General features: G+C 54.1%; 8 protein-coding genes across 8 annotated transcripts; 5 read left to right on the top strand and 3 right to left on the bottom strand.

The window, feature by feature from the left end:
• The first annotated feature begins 440 nt into the window (after positions 1-440).
• BO80DRAFT_429216 (putative MFS transporter) lies at positions 441-2,769 on the top strand. The gene is made up of 3 exons (XM_025720416.1): positions 441-1,206; positions 1,335-1,581; positions 1,631-2,769. Exons 1-3 carry the CDS (start codon positions 834-836, stop codon positions 2,658-2,660), a joined length of 1,650 nt encoding a protein of 549 aa, XP_025570554.1. The 5' UTR covers positions 441-833; the 3' UTR covers positions 2,661-2,769.
• A 375-nt stretch (positions 2,770-3,144) lies between these two features.
• Positions 3,145-4,281, top strand: BO80DRAFT_366735 (lysophosphatidic acid acyltransferase LOA1; the record flags this gene model as incomplete). Its single annotated transcript, XM_025716257.1, has 3 exons — positions 3,145-3,175; positions 3,235-3,475; positions 3,552-4,281. 3 exons carry the CDS (start codon positions 3,145-3,147, stop codon positions 4,279-4,281), a joined length of 1,002 nt encoding a protein of 333 aa, XP_025570553.1.
• A 49-nt stretch (positions 4,282-4,330) lies between these two features.
• BO80DRAFT_238125 (uncharacterized protein) lies at positions 4,331-8,821 on the bottom strand. The gene is made up of 2 exons (XM_025714522.1): positions 6,936-8,821; positions 4,331-6,885 (listed from the first exon to the last, which is right to left on the bottom strand). The coding sequence occupies exons 1-2, from the start codon at positions 8,637-8,639 to the stop codon at positions 4,546-4,548; spliced, it is 4,044 nt and encodes a 1,347-aa protein (XP_025570552.1). The 5' UTR covers positions 8,640-8,821; the 3' UTR covers positions 4,331-4,545.
• On the bottom strand, positions 8,580-8,948 carry BO80DRAFT_429213 (uncharacterized protein). The gene has a single exon (XM_025720415.1). The coding sequence runs from the start codon at positions 8,933-8,935 to the stop codon at positions 8,765-8,767; it is 171 nt and encodes a 56-aa protein (XP_025570551.1). The 5' UTR covers positions 8,936-8,948; the 3' UTR covers positions 8,580-8,764.
• A 134-nt stretch (positions 8,949-9,082) lies between these two features.
• On the top strand, positions 9,083-10,526 carry BO80DRAFT_497122 (uncharacterized protein). The gene is made up of 5 exons (XM_025724061.1): positions 9,083-9,497; positions 9,550-9,686; positions 9,739-9,900; positions 9,955-10,098; positions 10,177-10,526. Exons 1-5 carry the CDS (start codon positions 9,427-9,429, stop codon positions 10,389-10,391), a joined length of 729 nt encoding a protein of 242 aa, XP_025570550.1. The 5' UTR covers positions 9,083-9,426; the 3' UTR covers positions 10,392-10,526.
• Positions 10,527-10,670: 144 nt separating this feature from the next.
• On the top strand, positions 10,671-13,686 carry BO80DRAFT_417128 (uncharacterized protein). Its single transcript, XM_025718209.1, has 5 exons — positions 10,671-10,715; positions 10,774-10,881; positions 10,936-11,618; positions 11,668-11,889; positions 11,938-13,686. Exons 1-5 carry the CDS (start codon positions 10,707-10,709, stop codon positions 13,469-13,471), a joined length of 2,556 nt encoding a protein of 851 aa, XP_025570549.1. The 5' UTR covers positions 10,671-10,706; the 3' UTR covers positions 13,472-13,686.
• A 469-nt stretch (positions 13,687-14,155) lies between these two features.
• Positions 14,156-17,063, top strand: BO80DRAFT_429210 (uncharacterized protein). The gene is made up of 2 exons (XM_025720414.1): positions 14,156-16,170; positions 16,220-17,063. Exons 1-2 carry the CDS (start codon positions 14,423-14,425, stop codon positions 16,971-16,973), a joined length of 2,502 nt encoding a protein of 833 aa, XP_025570548.1. The 5' UTR covers positions 14,156-14,422; the 3' UTR covers positions 16,974-17,063.
• A 676-nt stretch (positions 17,064-17,739) lies between these two features.
• nctA (negative cofactor 2 transcription regulator complex subunit BUR6) lies at positions 17,740-18,917 on the bottom strand. The gene is made up of 2 exons (XM_025717208.1): positions 18,409-18,917; positions 17,740-18,344 (listed from the first exon to the last, which is right to left on the bottom strand). Exons 1-2 carry the CDS (start codon positions 18,908-18,910, stop codon positions 18,085-18,087), a joined length of 762 nt encoding a protein of 253 aa, XP_025570547.1. The 5' UTR covers positions 18,911-18,917; the 3' UTR covers positions 17,740-18,084.

Below are 18,917 nucleotides of genomic sequence, written 5' to 3'. Positions count from 1 at the left end.
CATCTAATTACAGTAAGTATTCCAGAAAAAGGGTTGGGTTACTCCGTATTGTTCCAGGCAGACGGATCGAACAGATCGCCATCTCGTCAGGAGTTCCCGTCCCTTCCCTTCCCCCTGAAAGACCGGCCCGCCCGCTGACGACCGGATATCCCATCCCCGCCCGAGATTGGCGATTGGCTATTGGCCATCTACGTACCGCCCGCTGACAATTGCAGAAGTCCGGTTCGAGAAGACCAATCGAATGCGATGGTCCGATCATTAGGATGGTTGAGTGGTTGGCGCGACGTCTTACTGGGTCGGCAGTGCATAAAGTAAGCCCTAGGCTGGTGGTGTCCTCGTGTATAAGATTCTCTTGCGTGGCCTTTTGGTCATCACTTTGGTGGTGTACATATTTGGGATGTTGCCTAGGCGCTGTAGGCAGAAGTGTCGAATGCTGCTAGGTGGTGGCTCTCACTCTCACTCCCCGGATGCGTGCGGAACGGGCGAGGGAGAAAGAAGGGCAGAATTAAATCAAACCCTCCAGGCTCCTTGTCTCAAATAGGGGACGTGACTGGCCCCGTGGACTAGTCTCACTAATGGGTTCAGTTGCCTGTGGAGTCTCGACTACCTCAGGCGGAGTGCCATTTTTAATCTTCGGGGCGGGCCCGGCCCTCTTATATTGGCCTCTCCCCTGCCCGGTTTCATTCCAATCTCCTTTCCCCTCCCCTATCGGGTTTCATGGCGAGACTTCGGGTTCACCGCTTAAATGAACGTATTTGATCGGGTTCTGGCGCCCATATGTAATCCCGTCGTATATTCCTCCCTTTCGCTTCTCCCTCGACTGGCAATGCACCATGCCTCGCGAGTCTAATGAGCCCCTTGACCGCGAGGATGCCCCGTTTCTCGCCTCGGGTGAAACCACGCCGCCCGTCCAGGAGGAGCCCGACCAGTATGACGCCCAGAAAGAAGCCAATCGCAAAATTCGCTTTCGCTTGATGGTCACCCTCTTCGCTATGATCCTGGCCGTCGAAGTCGGCATCTGCATGTCCAATGGTCCCGTCACCCGCATATACGAGTCCATCGCCTGTCGAGAATACTACGCGCAATATGACCCGACCCAGATCGGGGCGGACGGGGAGGTCCCGGAGGAAATGTGCAAGGTCAAGGCGGTCCAACAGGATCTGGCTGCCGTGAAGGGCTATATGGAGTTTTTCGATGGAATTCTGAGTAGGTGCCGACGACACCACTGTTTCGGACCAGGCTATGTCCTAGCTTGCCCGTGCAGCGGCCTCCCTTTCGCGCTTCTTTTTGCTTGACATCCGGGCGACGACGTTTATTCACCTTTTTTGATCCAGGTGCTCTGCTAGCAATTCCATATGGTCTTTTGGCAGATCGACGAGGACGAAAGTCCACCATTTGTCTGAGCATCCCCGGCTTTGCCCTCAATTGCATTATGCAGCTTACCGTTATGTGGTTCCCCAACGTCTTCCCGCTGCGAACCGTATGGGCATCATCTTTGGCGTGGTTGTTTGGTGGTGGCCCTGTCGTGGCGTTCGCTATCATCTGGACGATGATGTCGGATGTGTCGACAGAGGAGGAGAGGTATGTGTGCCATGTCAGCACCGCTCGAGCCCTTGCTCACAAAATGTAGAGCTGCGATCTTCTTCAGATTCGGTGTGGCTAGCATGGGGGCCGACTTTGCGTCCAGCGCTGCTAGCTCTTGGATGATGTCCTTAGACCCATGGCTACCCTTGTTGCTGGGATGGGGTCTGGCGGTTATTGGCATGTTCTTTGCATTGTCGCTACCGGAGACAATGCCGGTGAAACCATCGCAGCCGACTTGGAAGCAACCGAGCATGGAAATGAGCCAAGTATCCCCGGGGAACTCCGAGTATAAGGATGTCCCGAGCAAGGAACAAGAGCGGGAGGTATTCAGCGACGAAGAGACAATTCAGGACGGCGAGGCCGCTTTTACGACAAGTACAACGAAACGACCTTTCTTCGCTATGGTGAAACACCGATTCCGGTCCTATCTGGCGCCCTATTCTTTCATTTTGAGAAACAAGCAGATCATGCTGCTTCTCACCGCATTTCTTGTCTACCGGCTCAGCCGTGGCTCGTCCTGGTTCTTGGTCCAGTACATCTCCACGCGGTTCAAGTGGACCTTGGCCGAAGCGAACTTTCTCATGTCGTTCAAGCCAGCATTGACCATTCCGTTGTTCCTATTTATTCTGCCGGCCATTTCCCGGCAATTGCTGAAGACCATGAAGCCGACTCAGAAGGACCTCCAGCTTATGCGCATTAGTATCGGATTGTTGGCCGTGGGAACCTTGGGCATTGGGCTCTCTTCCAGCATTGCCGTGCTGATTCCAAGCCTTCTAGTTCAAACTTCTGGGTCAGGGTTTGTCTTCCTGACCCGGGCTCTAATCACCACGTTGGTGCACCGCGATGAGACGGCGCGTCTCTTCACCATTATTGAGGTTCTGCAGTCGGTGGGGAACGTCATTGCGAGCTTGTCCATCACGACAGTATTCCAGATCGGTCTGGAAATCGGTGGTCCGTGGATCGGACTGGCGTGGATGATGACGGCGACTGCCTTTACGCTGGTGGGCGTCGCCGTATGGATGTTCCGACTTCCTCCTCGTCAACCGGATAAGACGGAGAGTGACGAGGAGATATGACGACGGAATTGGGACTTGTATATATAAACGACGCGACTTCACTTTCACATGATGTAAATAGGATTGATATAGATGGTTCGGAGTTAATAAGAGTTCACTTTCACTTGGACGACGCTGGATGTATATTGCCGCGGGCGGTGAGCTAGTTAGCTGATTCAGCAACCTCGGCTGCCCGATCAGGCTAGCTCTCAGCTGCTGCAGCTCTTGCCTTCAGCAAGTCGCATGTGAAACCTCCGTCAACAAGCACCAGCTTGGAGCACATTCTCGGTCACCACCTCGCTCGTCTACTTTCATCTGGTACTATCGGCTTTGATAAGATAGCGTGTTCGTGATCTACCAGTCATTCTTTTTCTTTTATCTATCAGCATTTCCCCACCAGTCACTTCCAACACAAACCCACGGCAGTCGGCTGTCATAGCCTGGTCATGTCCACTTTGCGAGCTCACTAATCCTCTGCTTGACCCGACTCCAATTTTTACCTGCCATGGAGAGATTTACGCAGTTCCGTGATCGAGGTACGCACCGCCGCCCCTCATTCAGCTGTCGTTCCCACTAACCAAGGAGTCACCTATAGGCACCGGAGTCGCGCCCTTTTTCCCTCCCCCTCCTCCGCCGCTTGGCTTCCCCAAGTTGATTGTATGGGTTACCCTGTTTTGGTTCCGTCTTTTCATCTTCATACCCATATGCCTCGCCTATTTTATGGTCTTTCATTGGCTACCCCTCCCATCGCTAGTCAGGAAAGGCTTTCTATGGCTCATTCTGGCTGTGCCCAGTTTTTGGTGGATTGATCTCCAAGTAGACGGAGTCAGAAAAGGGTTAGTGGCCTGCATTTGCTGCTCCGAAGAGTGTCCGACTTTATCTCAGAATCCGAACTGACCCGTCTGTTAGTAGAACCCTCGGTAGCACACAGCACCAAAATCGTCTACCTGGCCCCGGCTCTGTCATTGCTTCCTCCTTCACCTCTCCGATCGATCCCTTCTACTTGGCGGCCGTCTTCAATCCTGTCTTCGTGGCCTGCTATCCGTACACCGGTGAAGTGGAGCACCTGTCTCTTTGGCAAGCGATTCTTCGCGCCTTTGCCGACCCACAACCGACTCCGAAGCCCAATGCCCGTATGGTCAGCCTCTTCTCTATCATACAGAAATACCCCAACAGGTCTATCGCCCTGTTTCCAGAATGCACCACCACAAACGGGCAGGGCGTCCTGCCGCTAAGCCCAGCCCTCCTGAGCGCTCCTCACAGGACCAAAATCTTCCCTGTGACCTTGCGCCATGATCCTAAGGAGCTGATGACTCCGGTACCGGGGACCTACTTTACCTGGTTGTGGCGTCTACTGGGTCGGCCAAGTCACTTCATTCGGGTCCGCATTGGACAGGCAGTCGTTGGCGTCACTGCGGAAGATTTGCCTGTCGTAGAGCCACACGGGGACGCGCCTGGCGGCATGAATGGCAATGATGGCCAACCCTTTAGGGAAGACCACGTGTTGGTCCTTCAAGAGCAGGTGCCAAACCATGTGGCCGATTCGCTTGCTCGACTAGGTCGGGCCAGGCGGGTGGCCTTGGATGTGCGAGAGAAGGAGGAGTTTGTCAAACTGTACAGGAAATATAACTGGACATGGTGAATTGTCAACTGTTCTGACTTGATGGGCCACTGCGAGTAAATAGATGTTATTATTTCGGCCCTGGCCTGATTGTTGTATGCTTAGCGAGTTTCAATAGGATACTGACGACATCCCTAAAGAAGGAACCATGAAAGTTGCGTTCGTCACTTAAACGGGATTCAAAGTTTACAAAATTCCAAGCACACAGCTACCACACTATCTACGACGGAACACTGATATCTAACGGCTGGCACCGACCTGGCTAGATCATTGACCGAGACCAATTTAGAAGAAATGCACATCTCTCCCCGAGTGAAACATCACAGGAAAAAGATCCTCATCCGCATCCAAATCCTTTATAGCGGCATGAAGGATCGGCGGCACCTTCGCCAAAGCTTTTTCCTCAAGATGTTTATCCAAATGTTGAGCCCAGATCTCATCAAACGCAGACCGGAGACCCCAACCGACCATTTTGAAGAACTTTCCGGTGGAGGTTAAGCCGCCATACTTGATGGAGTTCTGGTTCGTCTCGTCCTCGTCGTCGCTGGACTCGCTGCTGTCGGAAGTTCCCATGAGATTGTCATGGAGCCAGGATGCGTAGTTGCCGGCCTTTCGCGCATCCAAGTGATGTTTCAGGATGTCACACATTGTGATCCATTTATCGTGCAGGAAGGTGTCCCAGAACTCAACCAGGCCCTTTTCGGGAATGGCGTTGGCGAAGTTCAATTCGTCGGTGGCGATGCGACGGGCGTAGTACTCGTTGCCGGATCCTAATTCCAGTCGGCATAGGAACCATTTGGCTCCTATTGCACCGGAGAACCGGGCTAGGACCCATTCACCGGCTATCGCGTGTAGATTGGCCTCGGTGACAAAGTCGATCATTCGAGATACTTTCCTCTGTTCGAGCGTACGGCCGTAGTTATCGAGTTTGGGCGGGGTGCCGTTTCCTGAGCTGTCTGCGTCCTGCATACTTGATCGTGGCTTGTCTGTCGGGGTACCACCATTGGCACCTGATGGCGTGCCTTCGGTGTTTGGTGTTTCGTTTGAAGCATCGCCTGGAGCCGAATTCTGCTTGGGGGTGTTCAGTTCTCTGTCCTGAGTATCCGGCTCGTCCAAGACGGTTCGGTCGATTACATCCCCCAGGTCCAGTTGCTTGCTGAGGATGTGTCGCTCACAGGAAAATGCTACCATCGTGAGAGCAAATCCTGTGCTGATGGTACACCACCCGTCGATCTTCTCGTCGTCGCTGGCCGCGTTTCTGACCTTCGTGCGAAGCTCATCCGGCAGCAGCAGCTTCACCACGACACGCTGAATATCGAACACACCCTTGATCCCGGAACTGTTGATGACAATGGGGTTGGGACAAATTATGGGCCGGTCGCGCGCGTCACTCCTAGTGATGTTCTTCATCGTGTGTGGACGGGGTTCAAGCTCGGCAGCCAAGAAGGCATTGTTTTCATCGGCACATCTCAAGTCTCCTCTTAAGGCTTGAGGGACAATGTCCTGGATTGTTTGTCCCAGGCTTCCCAGTTCTTCATTATTGGTGTCGTCGTCATCTGCACGATCTTCCCTCCAGGTGGGCACCTTGGAGAGGGCTGGTAGCGGCGCGGTAAACTTCCCCCAAGACCTTCCCTGATCTTTCGGCAGATCTTGCTTTTGCTTTTGCTTTTGCTCTTTCTCTTTCTTGGTCTTTGCCTGGGCAAACTCACCGGCTCTTGCCAATGCCGCAACAAGCTCAGGCGAGCCCAACCAGCTTTGCAGAGTCTTCAGGTCGTGATCCCTGACGAATTGAACCAGTTCCAGTAGCACGTTGACCATAGCCTCTTCTGGCCTAAACACGGTGACGAACTCGATGGCCTCACGCAGCAGCTTAGTAACGCCTCTGGCGACTTTATTCAGTTTGAGGCGATTAGCCCGGAAGAAACGAACGACTTCGCCATCCACATCAGGACGCGCTTGATCTCGCTCGCCTTCGGTCTGGAAAGCGGTAATGTTTGACGAATAGAGAGACCGTCCTCGCAAGGGACTGCCATTGTACTTGCCCGTCCAATTGAACACAGAAACATCATGGGAGGTGATCACCACTTCATCCAGCAGTCGGGAAAGGGCTTTGGTAAGTCCTTCAGCATGGAATGACGGGAATTGCACCCCAAGGACACCCATCAACGAGTATGCCTTGTCGATAGGCTTGGTGCATTCCCGATGTGATGCCAACATCATCACGCTATGGGCAGAGAAACGGTCCCTCTCTGTGCCATCAGCCCAGGTGCTCAGGCCTTCGACGTTACTGAATTTGGCGATACTTCGGCGGTCCTGTCTAATAAGTTCATTCGTTGCTTTTGCAAGGGCTCCCAGAATACGATCTATCGTCTGTTTCACTCGCTTTTCCCGAGACACGCCGACGTAGAGCTGCTCATAGGGCACATCAGCAAAAATCGTTTCGATTATCAGGTCTATAGCTTTGCGGTATTCCGACGCCTCGTCGGTCGATTGATCGATAGTTGCCTTGACGGCAACTTGGACCGAGTAGCTGATCCGAGCTCTGGCCGTTTCCTTTTCCAATTGCTTGGGTACCACGAAATTGAAAAGCTCAAGAGCTCCGATGATGCTCTTTACATTGATCCCCTTGATCAAGGTTAGACAATAGTACCTCAACAAGAGGCAGTCAAACTTACCTCTGTTGCGGTCGTGGTTTCCTCCTCCCATTCGATGTCCTCACTGTTCATCGAAGCGTTCACTTCGTCCAGATCTGCTCCGATGTCTCGCTGCTCCCAATTCTGAACATGATGGAGACTTCGCGTATAAAAGTCAACGAAAGGACAAAAGTGGTAGTAGGTGCCCAAAACATCAATCGGCCGCGATAGCCATTTCCAGTCTGCATTGACATAAAAGGTCATCTTGCTGAGCACGAGTTCCTGCAGTGTCCAGCCCCGGGTAGCCCATACTGGCTTCCAGTCCTGGATGTCCTCAAATTGCGCCACAGGCTGGCGTCTAGGTGTTGCAGCTTGGTCGGCACTGACCCCCTTTTGGTCATCTTCGGAGTGATCTGAATTCGCTGTACCATCTACCACTCGGGACTCTTCGGGCTGGCTCTCATACCACGAATCCCATTCATCCAGCCACTCGTTGTTGTCCCAGTTGGTATCCAGATGCACCAGGCAAAAGTCGGCGTTTGCGTACCACTCCCCCATGCGGGCCAGTGACTCGGATAGCTCAGCAGCCTGTCGCTTGTCAATGCAGCAGTTGTCCAGCCAGATGTATCTTCTACCCGTCTTTGAAAAGGGCCGGGTGTCATACACCTCCTTCGCACGCTGGATTGACTTTTCCAGCTTACGTGCCGATCTTCGTTGCTGCAGAGCCTTTGACAAGTCGTCGATCGCATAGGATAGTTTGCGGTCTGACCGGAAGCTTCCCATCTCGGACTTGCTGGCTTCATAAGATGATTCAGCGCTGGCACACGCTTCTAAAGCCTTTCTTTCCTGCTCCTGTGCCTCGCCTTTGCGCTTTTCTAGACTGTTTATTATTCTCATCTCGCCAAGGAAATCCAATAATTTTTGATAGTTGTTCTCCTCCAGATCCGACTGTCTCTTGTTTGTGACTCCAATGGTTCGCTCCCTCTTTTTTTGGTTCAGGTTTCGTTCTAAGCTGGCTGCCTCAAGAGACTTCTCGAGCAGCTTCCGGATTGGCTGTCCGGGGGCCGATCCTTCCTGTAGTAACGTCACCAGTCTACCGGCAATTTTCTTGATTTTGCTGTTGCAGAGGTTGAGGACCGCAGTCACGTCGCTATCGTTTGATCCGGGGGCTGTTTCGTCCCGTTGAGCTTCGCACACGAGTGCGTAATCAACCTCCCCTCCTTTCCAGCTATGGGATAGCATGCAGTAATGGTCTTCTTCGTTAAAATAGCCCGTATCGACCATGTTCATCGTGTCCAGGTCGAACATGCGGAGGGGAACCGAAATCTCATTCACCTGGGCGGCAAATGAGCTGAGCAGGAGATCGGAGTCCTCCGTGGCGGCCGTGTCTGCGAAATCATTGTACAACTCGGCCTCCCTGCGAGATCTGACAAGGTGGTGCAGGAGAGTTCGAAGCTTCTCATCCCGCGAGCTCCCATCTTTCTTCACGATGGCTCCGATTGTGTCCAATTCGCGCTTCGTGGAGTCTCTCAGATCCTTGGCGCCAGCAACGAGGGTCGAGTTCAGGGCCGCATCGCGCAGATCTCCGAGAAGATTGAATCCCTGGGGAGGAGCCTTCTCGGTGGCTGATGGATGATCGGCGACGGCGGAGTCGTCATCAGCATGTGGCATGATGGATACGACTGGGTGCTTCTCGGACCGATGTCCATCCCTCAACAACGGCAGTTCAAATTTATGACGGAACATCGTTGCAAGAAGGCAAGGATTTGCAAAGATTCACGCTGAGAAGATACAGTGGGAAATGACAAGCTTGGAGCAGAGGTCCTGGTGTCAAGCGGAAGATGATAGCCACGGTGCCAAGTTGTATCAAGTTATATCCCCTCGAGGCCGGCTTCTGTGATGCTGCCAGCTCTGCCCAATCGCCTCCATCCCTTCCAAGATGGCTGCAGGCTGACGGGCGGGAATCGGGGATATCCAGGCGTCGAACGGGCCGGGCCTAGAGAGATACCAGCCAGCCAGTCTGGCCGTCGATCTGCGGGCATCGCATGCAGCGGCTGGTTTCCGATTGATCCGCCCACCAGTAAGCACACGCCGGGTTGCGTGTCGCTGGATGGCAGTTGACACATCATCCCAAATGAAACAGGGCTGCATTCAGGATGCATCTCAGCTGAATCAGAGGCTCTCGGGGGCTGAATCCCGAGGGGCAAGAACTCTGGTCCCCGAAGGCATGTGTTTTGTTGATAGGCGGATAGCGGATATCGCCTCGCCTCCGGATGCATGTCGGGGCTGGTTTGTTAGCTACCTATCCACCATCCAGAGTCCAGACCGCATTTGCTTATCGCTGCTTCACCTGGCAATAGCCGTCGTCCGCAGCTTTCAGCGGTGGACATGCCGCCACGTTTACCCCGCTTTCCCTTCAGCCGAGCTGGTGATGCCCAGTTCCTGACGCGAGGAAGAAGGAGAAAACCCAATAACACTGGCGGCGGCGCGCCCTTTTGTTGCCAACCCCATCTTCTCAGATTTTCGATCCCAAATGGCTTCCTATCACCGAGTTCTGGCCGTCTTTGGCAGATCTGTCCATGACAAAGCCCTGGAGTGCGACTGGTATGTTTGCTCACAAGAAGACCGGCAACTACCACTGCTAACCCTCCGTTAGCGATATCCATCCATGGCAAATCAAGATCAACAACGAACAATGGCCGGGGAAGATTCGCCTTATCGGCTTTGTGGACGTATTCTTCCTCATCTCCTACTCGGCCAACGCGCGTTTCGAGAAAGGGATCATCGTCTACAGTATGTGATGCCGAAGCTGCTTTCCGCGTTGACAAACGTTGACCCTTTCCAGAGGAGAAATATGACATCGAACAGCTTCTCAGAAAGGTCGAGGAAGCTCGCCCGGATTCCGAGCCTGTCTGTCCGGGCGAGGAGTCAACGACCATGTATCAAGAAGGCGAGAAGGAGGGCGTTCGGATCGGGGAGACTGAAATTTCCTCTGATAACGACAAAGGCATGTCTCCGCCACGGCATCTCACCTAGGAAAGGGCCCTCTAACCAACCTCAGTCAATGTACTACATTTCGATAACGGCACCTCGTACACGGTCCGCAGCTGGGGCTACGAGATCGGCCTCAAAAATCGATACCCTATTTCCTCGGTCCAAAGATGGGTTATTGAGATCGGCAAGCCTGAGCATCGCTCGATGAGACGTATGTCAACCTGTGCCTTCATTCCGCAGGCAGACTAGATTTCTCTCGTAGTTTCGATGCTAACCACGACTACGACAGGACGCATCAAACGAGCCATCAAAGAACACACCACTACGGAACTTGTGGAGGACGTGATCCGATGTGGATTTATTGCACAGGGTCAGTTGGCCGGTCATTTCCTTTCCAAGTATCTTGTTGGAGGGGTGTTGGATGATACCATGACCAAGTATCTCGAGGGGTTGGTGTCGGGGGATCGACCCGGAAGAATGACGCTGGCGAACGAGGGGTTTTAGTAAACCGTCACTTGAAAAGGACATGCAAGGCTTTGCGTGTGATGTAGATTGAGACTAGATTTATGTGATGGGCTGATGCGGATGTCTGGACGGAGTAATCCGTAGAGTCGATTGATACTGGAAACTAGAAAGCCGTAAATAGCAGTCCATTAGGCTCCGACTAGGCCCGATGGGGCAGGGAGCGGGTCCGGCGACACTAACCCCTTTTTGGGGTTTCGTCCATCGAGGAAATGCGCCCCGGCACCGCCTGCTCCTCGTCCTCTTGTCTCTCGTCCTCCCCGCGGACTATCACTACCATGCGGTTCCTACAGAATCATGGACTTTGTATGTTGGCCTGTTTTCCCCGTGTCGTTACCCCCCCACCACCCGCTAACCCCTCCAGTGGTCTCGTCTCATCGGGGGCTCCCGCTCGCTGTCTACTAAAGGCTTTCGGGCTGCCACTCCCACAGAACGATTGGCGTCCTTTAAACGGACCTGCAATACCCTTCAGGTGCGTGGCTCATCCTCAGAATCCCTCGCGATCCGACCGCTCATCCCCCCCTAGCAAATATGGCGCTCCAGCAACTCTACCTCCTCCGGCGAGCAGTCCGCGACCGTCCACGCGCGCAATTGCATTGATCGGCTCATCTCCGTCCTGAGCGACGAATCCCGCGGCCCGGCTCCTCATCCATGTCTGGCGTATGCCTCCTCCTCGCAAATCTTCGTCACCGTCACCAAGCTCGCCCTCTCCTCCTACGACGATGGCATGCTCCGATCCGCGACCGTCTTCTTCAATACCCTGATCGACTCCGAGGTCGATGGTGTCGTCGACAATCGTCTCTTTGCCCGGGCGTTGGTGGATCTGGTTCGACTGGCGGACAAGCACTCGGAGGATGTGGAAGGCAGACTGGTGGAACTCTTGTTTGGTGTGGCCAACAATATTCGTCTACAGCCGAGTATTCTTCCGGCATGGTTCGCTCCGCGGTCGGACGATCAGGATCGCGATCAACAGAGTAAGGCCGGCGCGGAGTTTGCTGGCGCCATGAGGAAGGGCGACTTTCCGTTGTTCTATCTGCTGGTGGAGTATGTGCATCATGCTGGCCGGGCGGGTGATTTTGCTCGCACCGGTCTGCTGTATCTGATTGAGACGGCGTCTCGGTCTAAGAATCTTGAGCGGTGGTTGATCGAGAGTGACCTGGCTACACTGATGGCTACTGGACTGGGGGCGCTGTATAGCCAGTTGGGCAAGTGAGTATTAGATGATGTGGGTGAGAGACTGGGCTAACCTGGGTGCAAGCTTGACATTTCCGGAGAACACGGACGAGACGATCCCGCACATCATTGCGCTCTCGGACCATGCGCAGCAGGATACTGCTCTGCCACCTCTGCTTGGCCCGTCTATGGACTCGTTCATGTCGTACCTGCTGTTTTGGCAGGATACTATCGATCATTGCAAGTCGGCTGAGGTGAACGGCTCGCTGTTGGACCATTTCCAGATCCTCTTCCTAGAGCAACTCTTGTACGTTTGATTGTCAGCCTATTGAACTACTGCTCACAAGCTATGCAGGTACCCGTCTTTGCTGGAATCTTCCGACGTGCAAGGGGGCTCCACTGCCGCTGTCCTTACCTATCTATATCGCATTCTGGAGTCGGTACATCAGGAGGATCTGGTGCACCGGATTCTGCATTTCCTCCTTGCATCTCCATCCGACTCGGAGCCTGCGACAGTCGGAAAGAACGCAGGTATGTCTGCCAGCCGACGCAAGTCGCTCGATGTCTTGGCCGCATTCTCGGAAGAAGCTGCCAGGCCCTCGCCGTCTCTTTTCAATCTGAGAGACCTTGCCCTACTTGGACTTCAGTCCGCGAATCGTCAGACTGTTCTGGCCACCCTGCGGCTGATGAGCATCGTCCTGCAGCGGCATCACACCTTTGCACGGTCGTTGATCCGGACCATTCCGGGGCAGCATGCTAAGCAGCGGACCGTTGGGGCGCTGAACGTGGAGCTGGAGCAGCTGATGGGCATGGCCACATCGATCGTTGACGACCCCACGTTGAGCGATGCATATGACAACTACCTGAAAGACGGCATGGCAATCCTCGAGGCCCGTTTGTGCATTCCTCCAGCAGAGGATTACCCGGAAGAAAACCTACCGCTTGAGCTGCGACACGATGACCCTATGGTGCGCGAACTACTGAATTGCTTGGAGAACTTTTTCACGAACAGTGTTATTGTGAACCTGGCGTTGACGGAGGTCCTTGGGAGCATCGCCTCGTCACATCTCATCTCGCTTGATGGCTGGCTTCTCGTGGACCCTTCCAAATACACCTACAGCAGCTCAACGACGGACTCTTCAAGCGAAGGACATTCGACCAACCTTCTCAAGCACATCCAACTAGCGTACGAGGAACCATCGTGGGCCAGCGATGACACACCAGCCCTTACGTCGGTGCTGCAGAAGCTCGTGCAACGGATTCAAAAGTGGCGCAAGGACGTGCCTGACTTTGATATTCTGGTCGCCGCGCGTCGCGATCTCCTCCACCAGGACGATGAACCTGTCAAGGCCTCTGGCCGTTCCCAGCGCAACTCCGAGCCTCCAACCCGCTCCTCCTCCCAACGACCATTGTCCCAACTCGACTCCGACTACGGATCGCCTCGCGGCCGGTCCACCCGACCCCTTGACTTCTCTACTACCGTCACCTCCTCCCCCAGTCGAGACACCATGAGCTCCCCCGTCCGCGACCTTCCCTTCCGCCCGCCACGTGACCCCTCCCCGGCACGCAGATCTGCCGCCGAAGAACTGCGCCAGCGTCTGGAACAACCTTTCCCAGTCGATGGCACGACCCCCGAAACGAGCTCTGACATCGAACCAGCGCAACCTGCGGACGAACCCAGCGACGCAGGAGACACCGCGGTGGTCGACGAAGAGCCCCGGACGGCAACCCTCGGTCACGTCCTCACCAACGTGGTCATCCTGTACGAATTTCTATTGGAAACCTCGGCGGTCGTGCAAGCGCGGGGAACGTTATTCGGAGAGGCTGGATATCTCAGTCCAGACTTCGACCTAGATGTCGGTGCAGCTTCCTTTGAAGAAACATCGTAATGGTCGGTTTATTGCTTATGGCGTCGTGGGCGGGACCTACGAGGATGGATATGTATAGTCAATGTATGGTTAGTTTCTCTGATATGTGATAATATGCATGAGACCGTTCGGCATGTCTACTCTGTGCTGCATTAATAGCGCACATAGTTTTTTGACTTGAAGTCAGTGAGGTCATTAGCTGTACAGTAACAATCCCTAGTCCCGATACATCATGCATCCAAGACCAGTTGCTTGTGTAATCACCCCAAGGTTTCAGGCCAACAAGCCTACGAGGCGTGCAACAAAACCCGAGACAAGAACATCACGAAGTCTCTAAAAACATACAAAAATCCCAAATGAATTGCAGGAGCGGGGGGTGATGATAATAGGCTGGATGGGTTGAGAGTGAGGCTCTATGAAGTGAGGAGCGGGTTGTTTCCCTGAACTAAGCATTTCCTCTGCAACCAACCCAACCCAACCCACTACTCACCTCGATGTACAGCCACTGCAGATCCAGTCCATACTAGCTACCTAAACACTTGATCTAAGCCATGTTAAGGACCATGCCGGCAAGCGCACATGCGCCGTACTATACATATCGATCTACCAGATGGATCGTGAGTATTCCCCTCGATCGGTGTGTTGGGATCAGTGAGAGTAAGCTGACATCCGCGGCTTCACTGGCAGGGGGCCGTAACGAGTCCCAACTTGGTGACCAGTTCGAGGCAGCCAAGACCGATCTGGAAGGGACCTGACGGTGCTGGGGCCTTCGGTCTTACGCCCGCTCGGATTTCGATCCCTTTTTCGATCCCCTGCTACCTAACCGCGAGGCTGAATCTGTTTCATCGGTCACGAATCTCGATATAAGATGCCGCACTGGCATCTCAATCGAGCGCTTGCTATGCGGTCTCTGAGCCCCGGATCATTCATTTGGCACGACCAGTCCTTGAAGACTCAGATATCACTGTGACAATGAGGGAAGTAAGAGAGCAATTTCACTACTCCGCCATTCCCGATGCTCAAAACCCCCGCCCACGATCGCGATGGTCTGCCATCTGGCCCCCCCACGGGCTGTTCCGCAAGCCTGACAAAGGCCACGAATGGATCCAAGGGGCGCTCATCTGCACCTGGATTACCGGGCTCATACTGACCATCAACCTGATCCTGATGATGGTGGCCCTGATCCTCGCGTATCGTCGACCGGCCAATTCAGGCCATTTCCAAACCGCGGAGCTATACAGAGGCCTCTGCACGCGCTCGAGTCACTGGGCCACGGGCCTCCATGTGGCCATCAACGTGCTGAGCACCATCCTGCTGGGCGCTAGTAGCTATGTGATGCAGTGCCTGGGAGCACCGTCTCGCATCGACATCGATCGCGCGCACGCCCAGTCCCGATGGCTGGATGTCGGGACCTTCAGTCTGCGCAACTTTGCCGTGATGGATGGCCGCCGGAAGACGCTGTGGCTGCTCCTGTTGCTCAGCTCGACGCCAATCCACATGATCTATAACTCGGTCATCTTTTCGTCCATTTCCACCATCGACTATGGCATGCTCATCATCCCCGATGATCTATCTCCAAGTGAGTCTCTGGTTGGCAACGATACCACCAGCCGGGACAATTTCCTCACCGAGATCGGGTCGGATCCCGCCGTCGTCCAGGCCCAGATTTTCAACGGGTCGTTGACCAACATGACGACGGAGGAGTGTGTGAATCAGTACGATGTGGGCTTCAATACCCAGCTGGGCACGCTCATCTTTGTGGCTGATCGGCAGTATTTTCACAACACCAGCAGTCTTCGTCCCACGGATTTGCTGACGTTTTCCGTGTATGAATATCTGCAAGGCCTCGAGGGTACCAGCGTCTCCCAGGAGCAGATCCTGGCGGGGAACTGGACCCTGCTCAGTGAGTACTGGAGTTATCGCGTGTGGAACTACTCCTTGCCCGATCTGGCCTCGGATCTGATCTCGTATATTCCCCCGCATACTCCCCCGGATATCAAGTCGAACCTTCTTGCCCTGGGGGATCCATGGTATTTCACCCTGGGGGATGGTTCACTCTACCAGTTATTGAACTCGGGGTGGTGGGACTACATTTCCGACAGCCCGGTGTATTCGGATATGCTCACCCTGGTGGAGTACAATTATGCCTACAATCCGACGCAGGAAGCCTTGCGGGAGTACTTGGACACGCCCTCGCACTGGAGCAACAGCACCTGGGCCGCGAAAATCACCTTTGAGTACATCGGCATCGGCGACCTGACGAACGTCGGCATCCGAGAGTTCTGGGTCGATAATACCACCGCTCAAGACGTTCCAATCTCCCATTGTCTGGTGCAAGAGGAGGAACAGCGCTGCCAGCTCTTCTTCAGCCCCCCCATTGCCATCGCCGTGATCCTCTGCAATCTGACCAAGGTGATTTGCATGGTGCTGACCGCTCGGGTGGAGCGAACGGACCTCATGTTGACGGTGGGCGATGCTCTCGCCTCTTTTCTCACTCGCCCGGATCCAACCACGCGTGGTCGATGTCTCCTCTCCCACGCAGACATGACCCGAGGACCCCAAGCCTGGAGTCGGCCGGCCATCTCGCTGAGTCGGCCAAACGAATACGCCCTGAGGCCCCTCATGCCCACCTCCCACGAAATCTACCCGACTATTCTTCCCCCTCGCCATCGATGGTATCAAGCGGCGAGCTGGAAACGCTGGATCGTCGTCCTAAGCATGTATGTTCATACACTATCCCATCCAACCCCACCTCCTAACCCTGCCCAGCTTTCTCGCCTGTCTCATCACCGCGATCTATCTCTTCGTCTACGCCGTCAGACAGAGCCACTCATTCCCCGCCGCCATGCGCCTCGGCTTTGCACAGACCCGCACCGACACAATGATCAAGTACCTCTCCGCCAACATGATCGCCCTAATCCTCCTCGCCAACACCCCACAACTCGTGCTCTCAATCACCTACTTTCTCGCCAACAGTCTCCTCACCTGCATGCTCGTCGCAGCCGAATGGAACCGCTACGCCCACCACCGCCGACCCCTCCGCGTCTCCTGGCCCCAGGGCCAACAACGCTCCACCTACTATCTCAACCTGCCCTACCGATACAGCATCCCCCTCCTCACCCTCTCCACCATCCTCCACTGGCTCCTCTCCCAGAGCCTCTTCTTCGTCAATATCCAGGCGTACGACATCTCCGGTAAGAAGAATCCCGCCGACTCGTCCCGCAGTTGTGGTTACTCCCCGATGCCCATGTTTATTGCCCTCTGGGTGCTTATTCTGGGCATTGGTCTCCTTCTGGGTCTCGGGGCCCGTCCGTTTCGGGCCCATATGCCGCTGGCAACGCATTGCAGCGCTGCGATTAGTGCCGCGTGTCATCCGCCGGTGGGTGATGAGGGTGCGGCGGAGCGACCGGTTATGTGGGGGGAGATACCAGGGATACCCGTGGGGGCTAAGCAAGAACATGCACATTGTTCGTTTACATCGGGGGAGGTGGTCACGCCTAGTTTAATTAAATTGTATTGTTAGTTATCATCTACGATCTTGATGAGATGAAGTATGAGATGTGAGAGTTATGAGTTGTTTGTTTCATACTATATGTATTTATATTAATCTATACCCACCAATCTAATAGTATTATTCCCTCCTCTTCTCTCTACTCGCGGCAAGACGCTGAATCCCGCCCATCCCGAACCACTTCCCGTCTCTCGTATAGATCGAGTATACACACATATATATATATATATAATATATATATGATACTCCATCTGCCCCAAAGCTACTAGTCATCTATCCTAAATGCTCAAAGTCACTCAACTAGCACGGTCTAGCCGATAGCCGTGATCTCAGTTCTATTCTCCTTCTCTAAATAGGCCTGGGCTGATATCTATGCCATGCCATGCCATGCCTGCCTTAGGTCCCCCGTCATCCTTGATCATGATTGGCTGCAGCTGTGTTATGCTTCGTTGGATGGGGCTAGACCGGATATAGATATCACGTGTTATATTTATCTTCGAGACTAGATTACTCCGTACTGAGTATGCGTTTGGTAGGTGGGTAGAACTGTGTAGTAGTCATTGTTTTTTTCGAGCTCTGTCGTGATCATTATCTTATCTGTGGGGCTTGTGGAGATATGTGTAGGACGTCGTTGTAGTCTATTGGTATGGAAGGGTAGTTACTGGGAGCATGATTACAGCAGTACCTCGGAGTACGGAGTACGGAGTACGGAGTACGGTGTAATGACTAGTGACTGAAGTATACGAGTACGCGTAAATCGGACCCACCTCTGTTGTTTGTTACTTTTTATCGGTAGGTAGGGAGGGGAGCAGTGAGGGTATACGCGTCAGAAGTGACACGCGCAGCGAGAATGAAGATAGAATAGGAGTCACGTTACTGATCATCTCATTAAGATAATCACGACAATCGAGCAATCAAGCATCGAGAAAGAAAGAAGAATAACCAAACTATTCACATCGCGTGATGCAAGCCCAACCAGATCATATCATGCCCACCACCGCAACGCCTGAGAGTATGCGCCCGCTCTCTGCCCGGTCTAAAGATATCGCCATCAAATTCCGTGAACAAGCAGTATGCAAATGAAGCAAATAAAGAAAAAGAAGAGAACATCATTACACCCCCCCTAGTCGCTATCATCTTTGGGTCGGCGGCCGCCGCGCTTTCGTTTCGGTTGGTCGTTTTGATCACTGCCGTCGTCGTCGTGTTTGCGCCCGGCCGGCTGGTCCGGGACTTTGGCGATGATGTCGGCGAGGAAGTCCAGGACTTCATCCTTCACGACGGCTTGTTTGAGGTGGGAGGCGGTGACGCGTTTCGAATTGCGATCTTTGGCTTCTTTCGCGGCTTTGGTGACGAGGGAGATCATGAACAGTTCCAGTGCTTTGGCTGTGAGTAGTTAATGGTTAGTGAGGATCATTCGGGTGTTGAATTGCCACTGAGGTATACGTACAGACTGCAATTGGGGTGACTTGGGCCACCTTGCCAACATCTTCATCCGCCTGCATGATGCGCTTTATGCGCGCGACCGGAAACTTCGTCTTGACCTCGACTGGAGCGGGTGGTGCGGGCTTGGGAGGTTCTTCTTCCTCCACAACTTCTTCCTCGGGAGGCTCCTCTTCCACCACTGGATCCACATATTTGGCGGGGGGCAGGGGGGCGACCTCGGCCGCCTGGGCGATACGAGACGAGCGGCGAGCCATGTCCGGGTCTAGAGGGAGGTAGTGCTGGGGAACCCTGGTCGGCGGGGCCGGGGGTTGCTGGTATTGCGGGGAGAAGAAGGGCGAGGCGTCGTAGGAAGCGCGATGGGCGAGGGGATTGCCGAATTGGTAGAGGGGAGGAAGATGGTGGAGGGGAGCGACAGGAGGAGGAGGAGGAGGAGGAGGAGAGATGGGGGATTGGAAGGTCGAAAAGTCAGGGGATTGGGGGCGATAGGAGTGGTCTTGGTCTGTCATAGCTGTG

This window comes from Aspergillus ibericus (assembly GCF_003184845.1).
Source record: "Aspergillus ibericus CBS 121593 unplaced genomic scaffold BO80scaffold_60, whole genome shotgun sequence".
Lineage (NCBI taxonomy): Eukaryota > Fungi > Ascomycota > Eurotiomycetes > Eurotiales > Aspergillaceae > Aspergillus > Aspergillus ibericus.
Note: the sequence above shows the minus strand (reverse complement) of the source record. Positions and strands in the feature narration are given on the sequence as shown.

Coding starts and splice junctions, on each gene's coding strand:
- BO80DRAFT_429216 (XM_025720416.1), top strand. CDS start 834: ATGCCTCGCGAGTCTAATGAGCCCCTTGACCGCGAGGATGCCCCGTTT. Junction 1,207..1,334: donor GTTTTTCGATGGAATTCTGA/GTAGGTGCCGAC, acceptor TTTTTGATCCAG/GTGCTCTGCTAGCAATTCCA. Junction 1,582..1,630: donor GTGTCGACAGAGGAGGAGAG/GTATGTGTGCCA, acceptor CACAAAATGTAG/AGCTGCGATCTTCTTCAGAT.
- BO80DRAFT_238125 (XM_025714522.1), bottom strand. CDS start 8,639: ATGTTCCGTCATAAATTTGAACTGCCGTTGTTGAGGGATGGACATCGG. Junction 6,886..6,935: donor AAACCACGACCGCAACAGAG/GTAAGTTTGACT, acceptor ACCTTGATCAAG/GGGATCAATGTAAAGAGCAT.
- BO80DRAFT_429213 (XM_025720415.1), bottom strand. CDS start 8,935: ATGCCCGCAGATCGACGGCCAGACTGGCTGGCTGGTATCTCTCTAGGC.
- BO80DRAFT_497122 (XM_025724061.1), top strand. CDS start 9,427: ATGGCTTCCTATCACCGAGTTCTGGCCGTCTTTGGCAGATCTGTCCAT. Junction 9,498..9,549: donor AAAGCCCTGGAGTGCGACTG/GTATGTTTGCTC, acceptor ACCCTCCGTTAG/CGATATCCATCCATGGCAAA. Junction 9,687..9,738: donor GAAAGGGATCATCGTCTACA/GTATGTGATGCC, acceptor GACCCTTTCCAG/AGGAGAAATATGACATCGAA.
- BO80DRAFT_417128 (XM_025718209.1), top strand. Junction 11,619..11,667: donor CTGTATAGCCAGTTGGGCAA/GTGAGTATTAGA, acceptor CCTGGGTGCAAG/CTTGACATTTCCGGAGAACA. Junction 11,890..11,937: donor CTCTTCCTAGAGCAACTCTT/GTACGTTTGATT, acceptor CAAGCTATGCAG/GTACCCGTCTTTGCTGGAAT.
- BO80DRAFT_429210 (XM_025720414.1), top strand. CDS start 14,423: ATGAGGGAAGTAAGAGAGCAATTTCACTACTCCGCCATTCCCGATGCT. Junction 16,171..16,219: donor TGGATCGTCGTCCTAAGCAT/GTATGTTCATAC, acceptor AACCCTGCCCAG/CTTTCTCGCCTGTCTCATCA.
- nctA (XM_025717208.1), bottom strand. CDS start 18,910: ATGACAGACCAAGACCACTCCTATCGCCCCCAATCCCCTGACTTTTCG. Junction 18,345..18,408: donor AGTCACCCCAATTGCAGTCT/GTACGTATACCT, acceptor AACTACTCACAG/CCAAAGCACTGGAACTGTTC.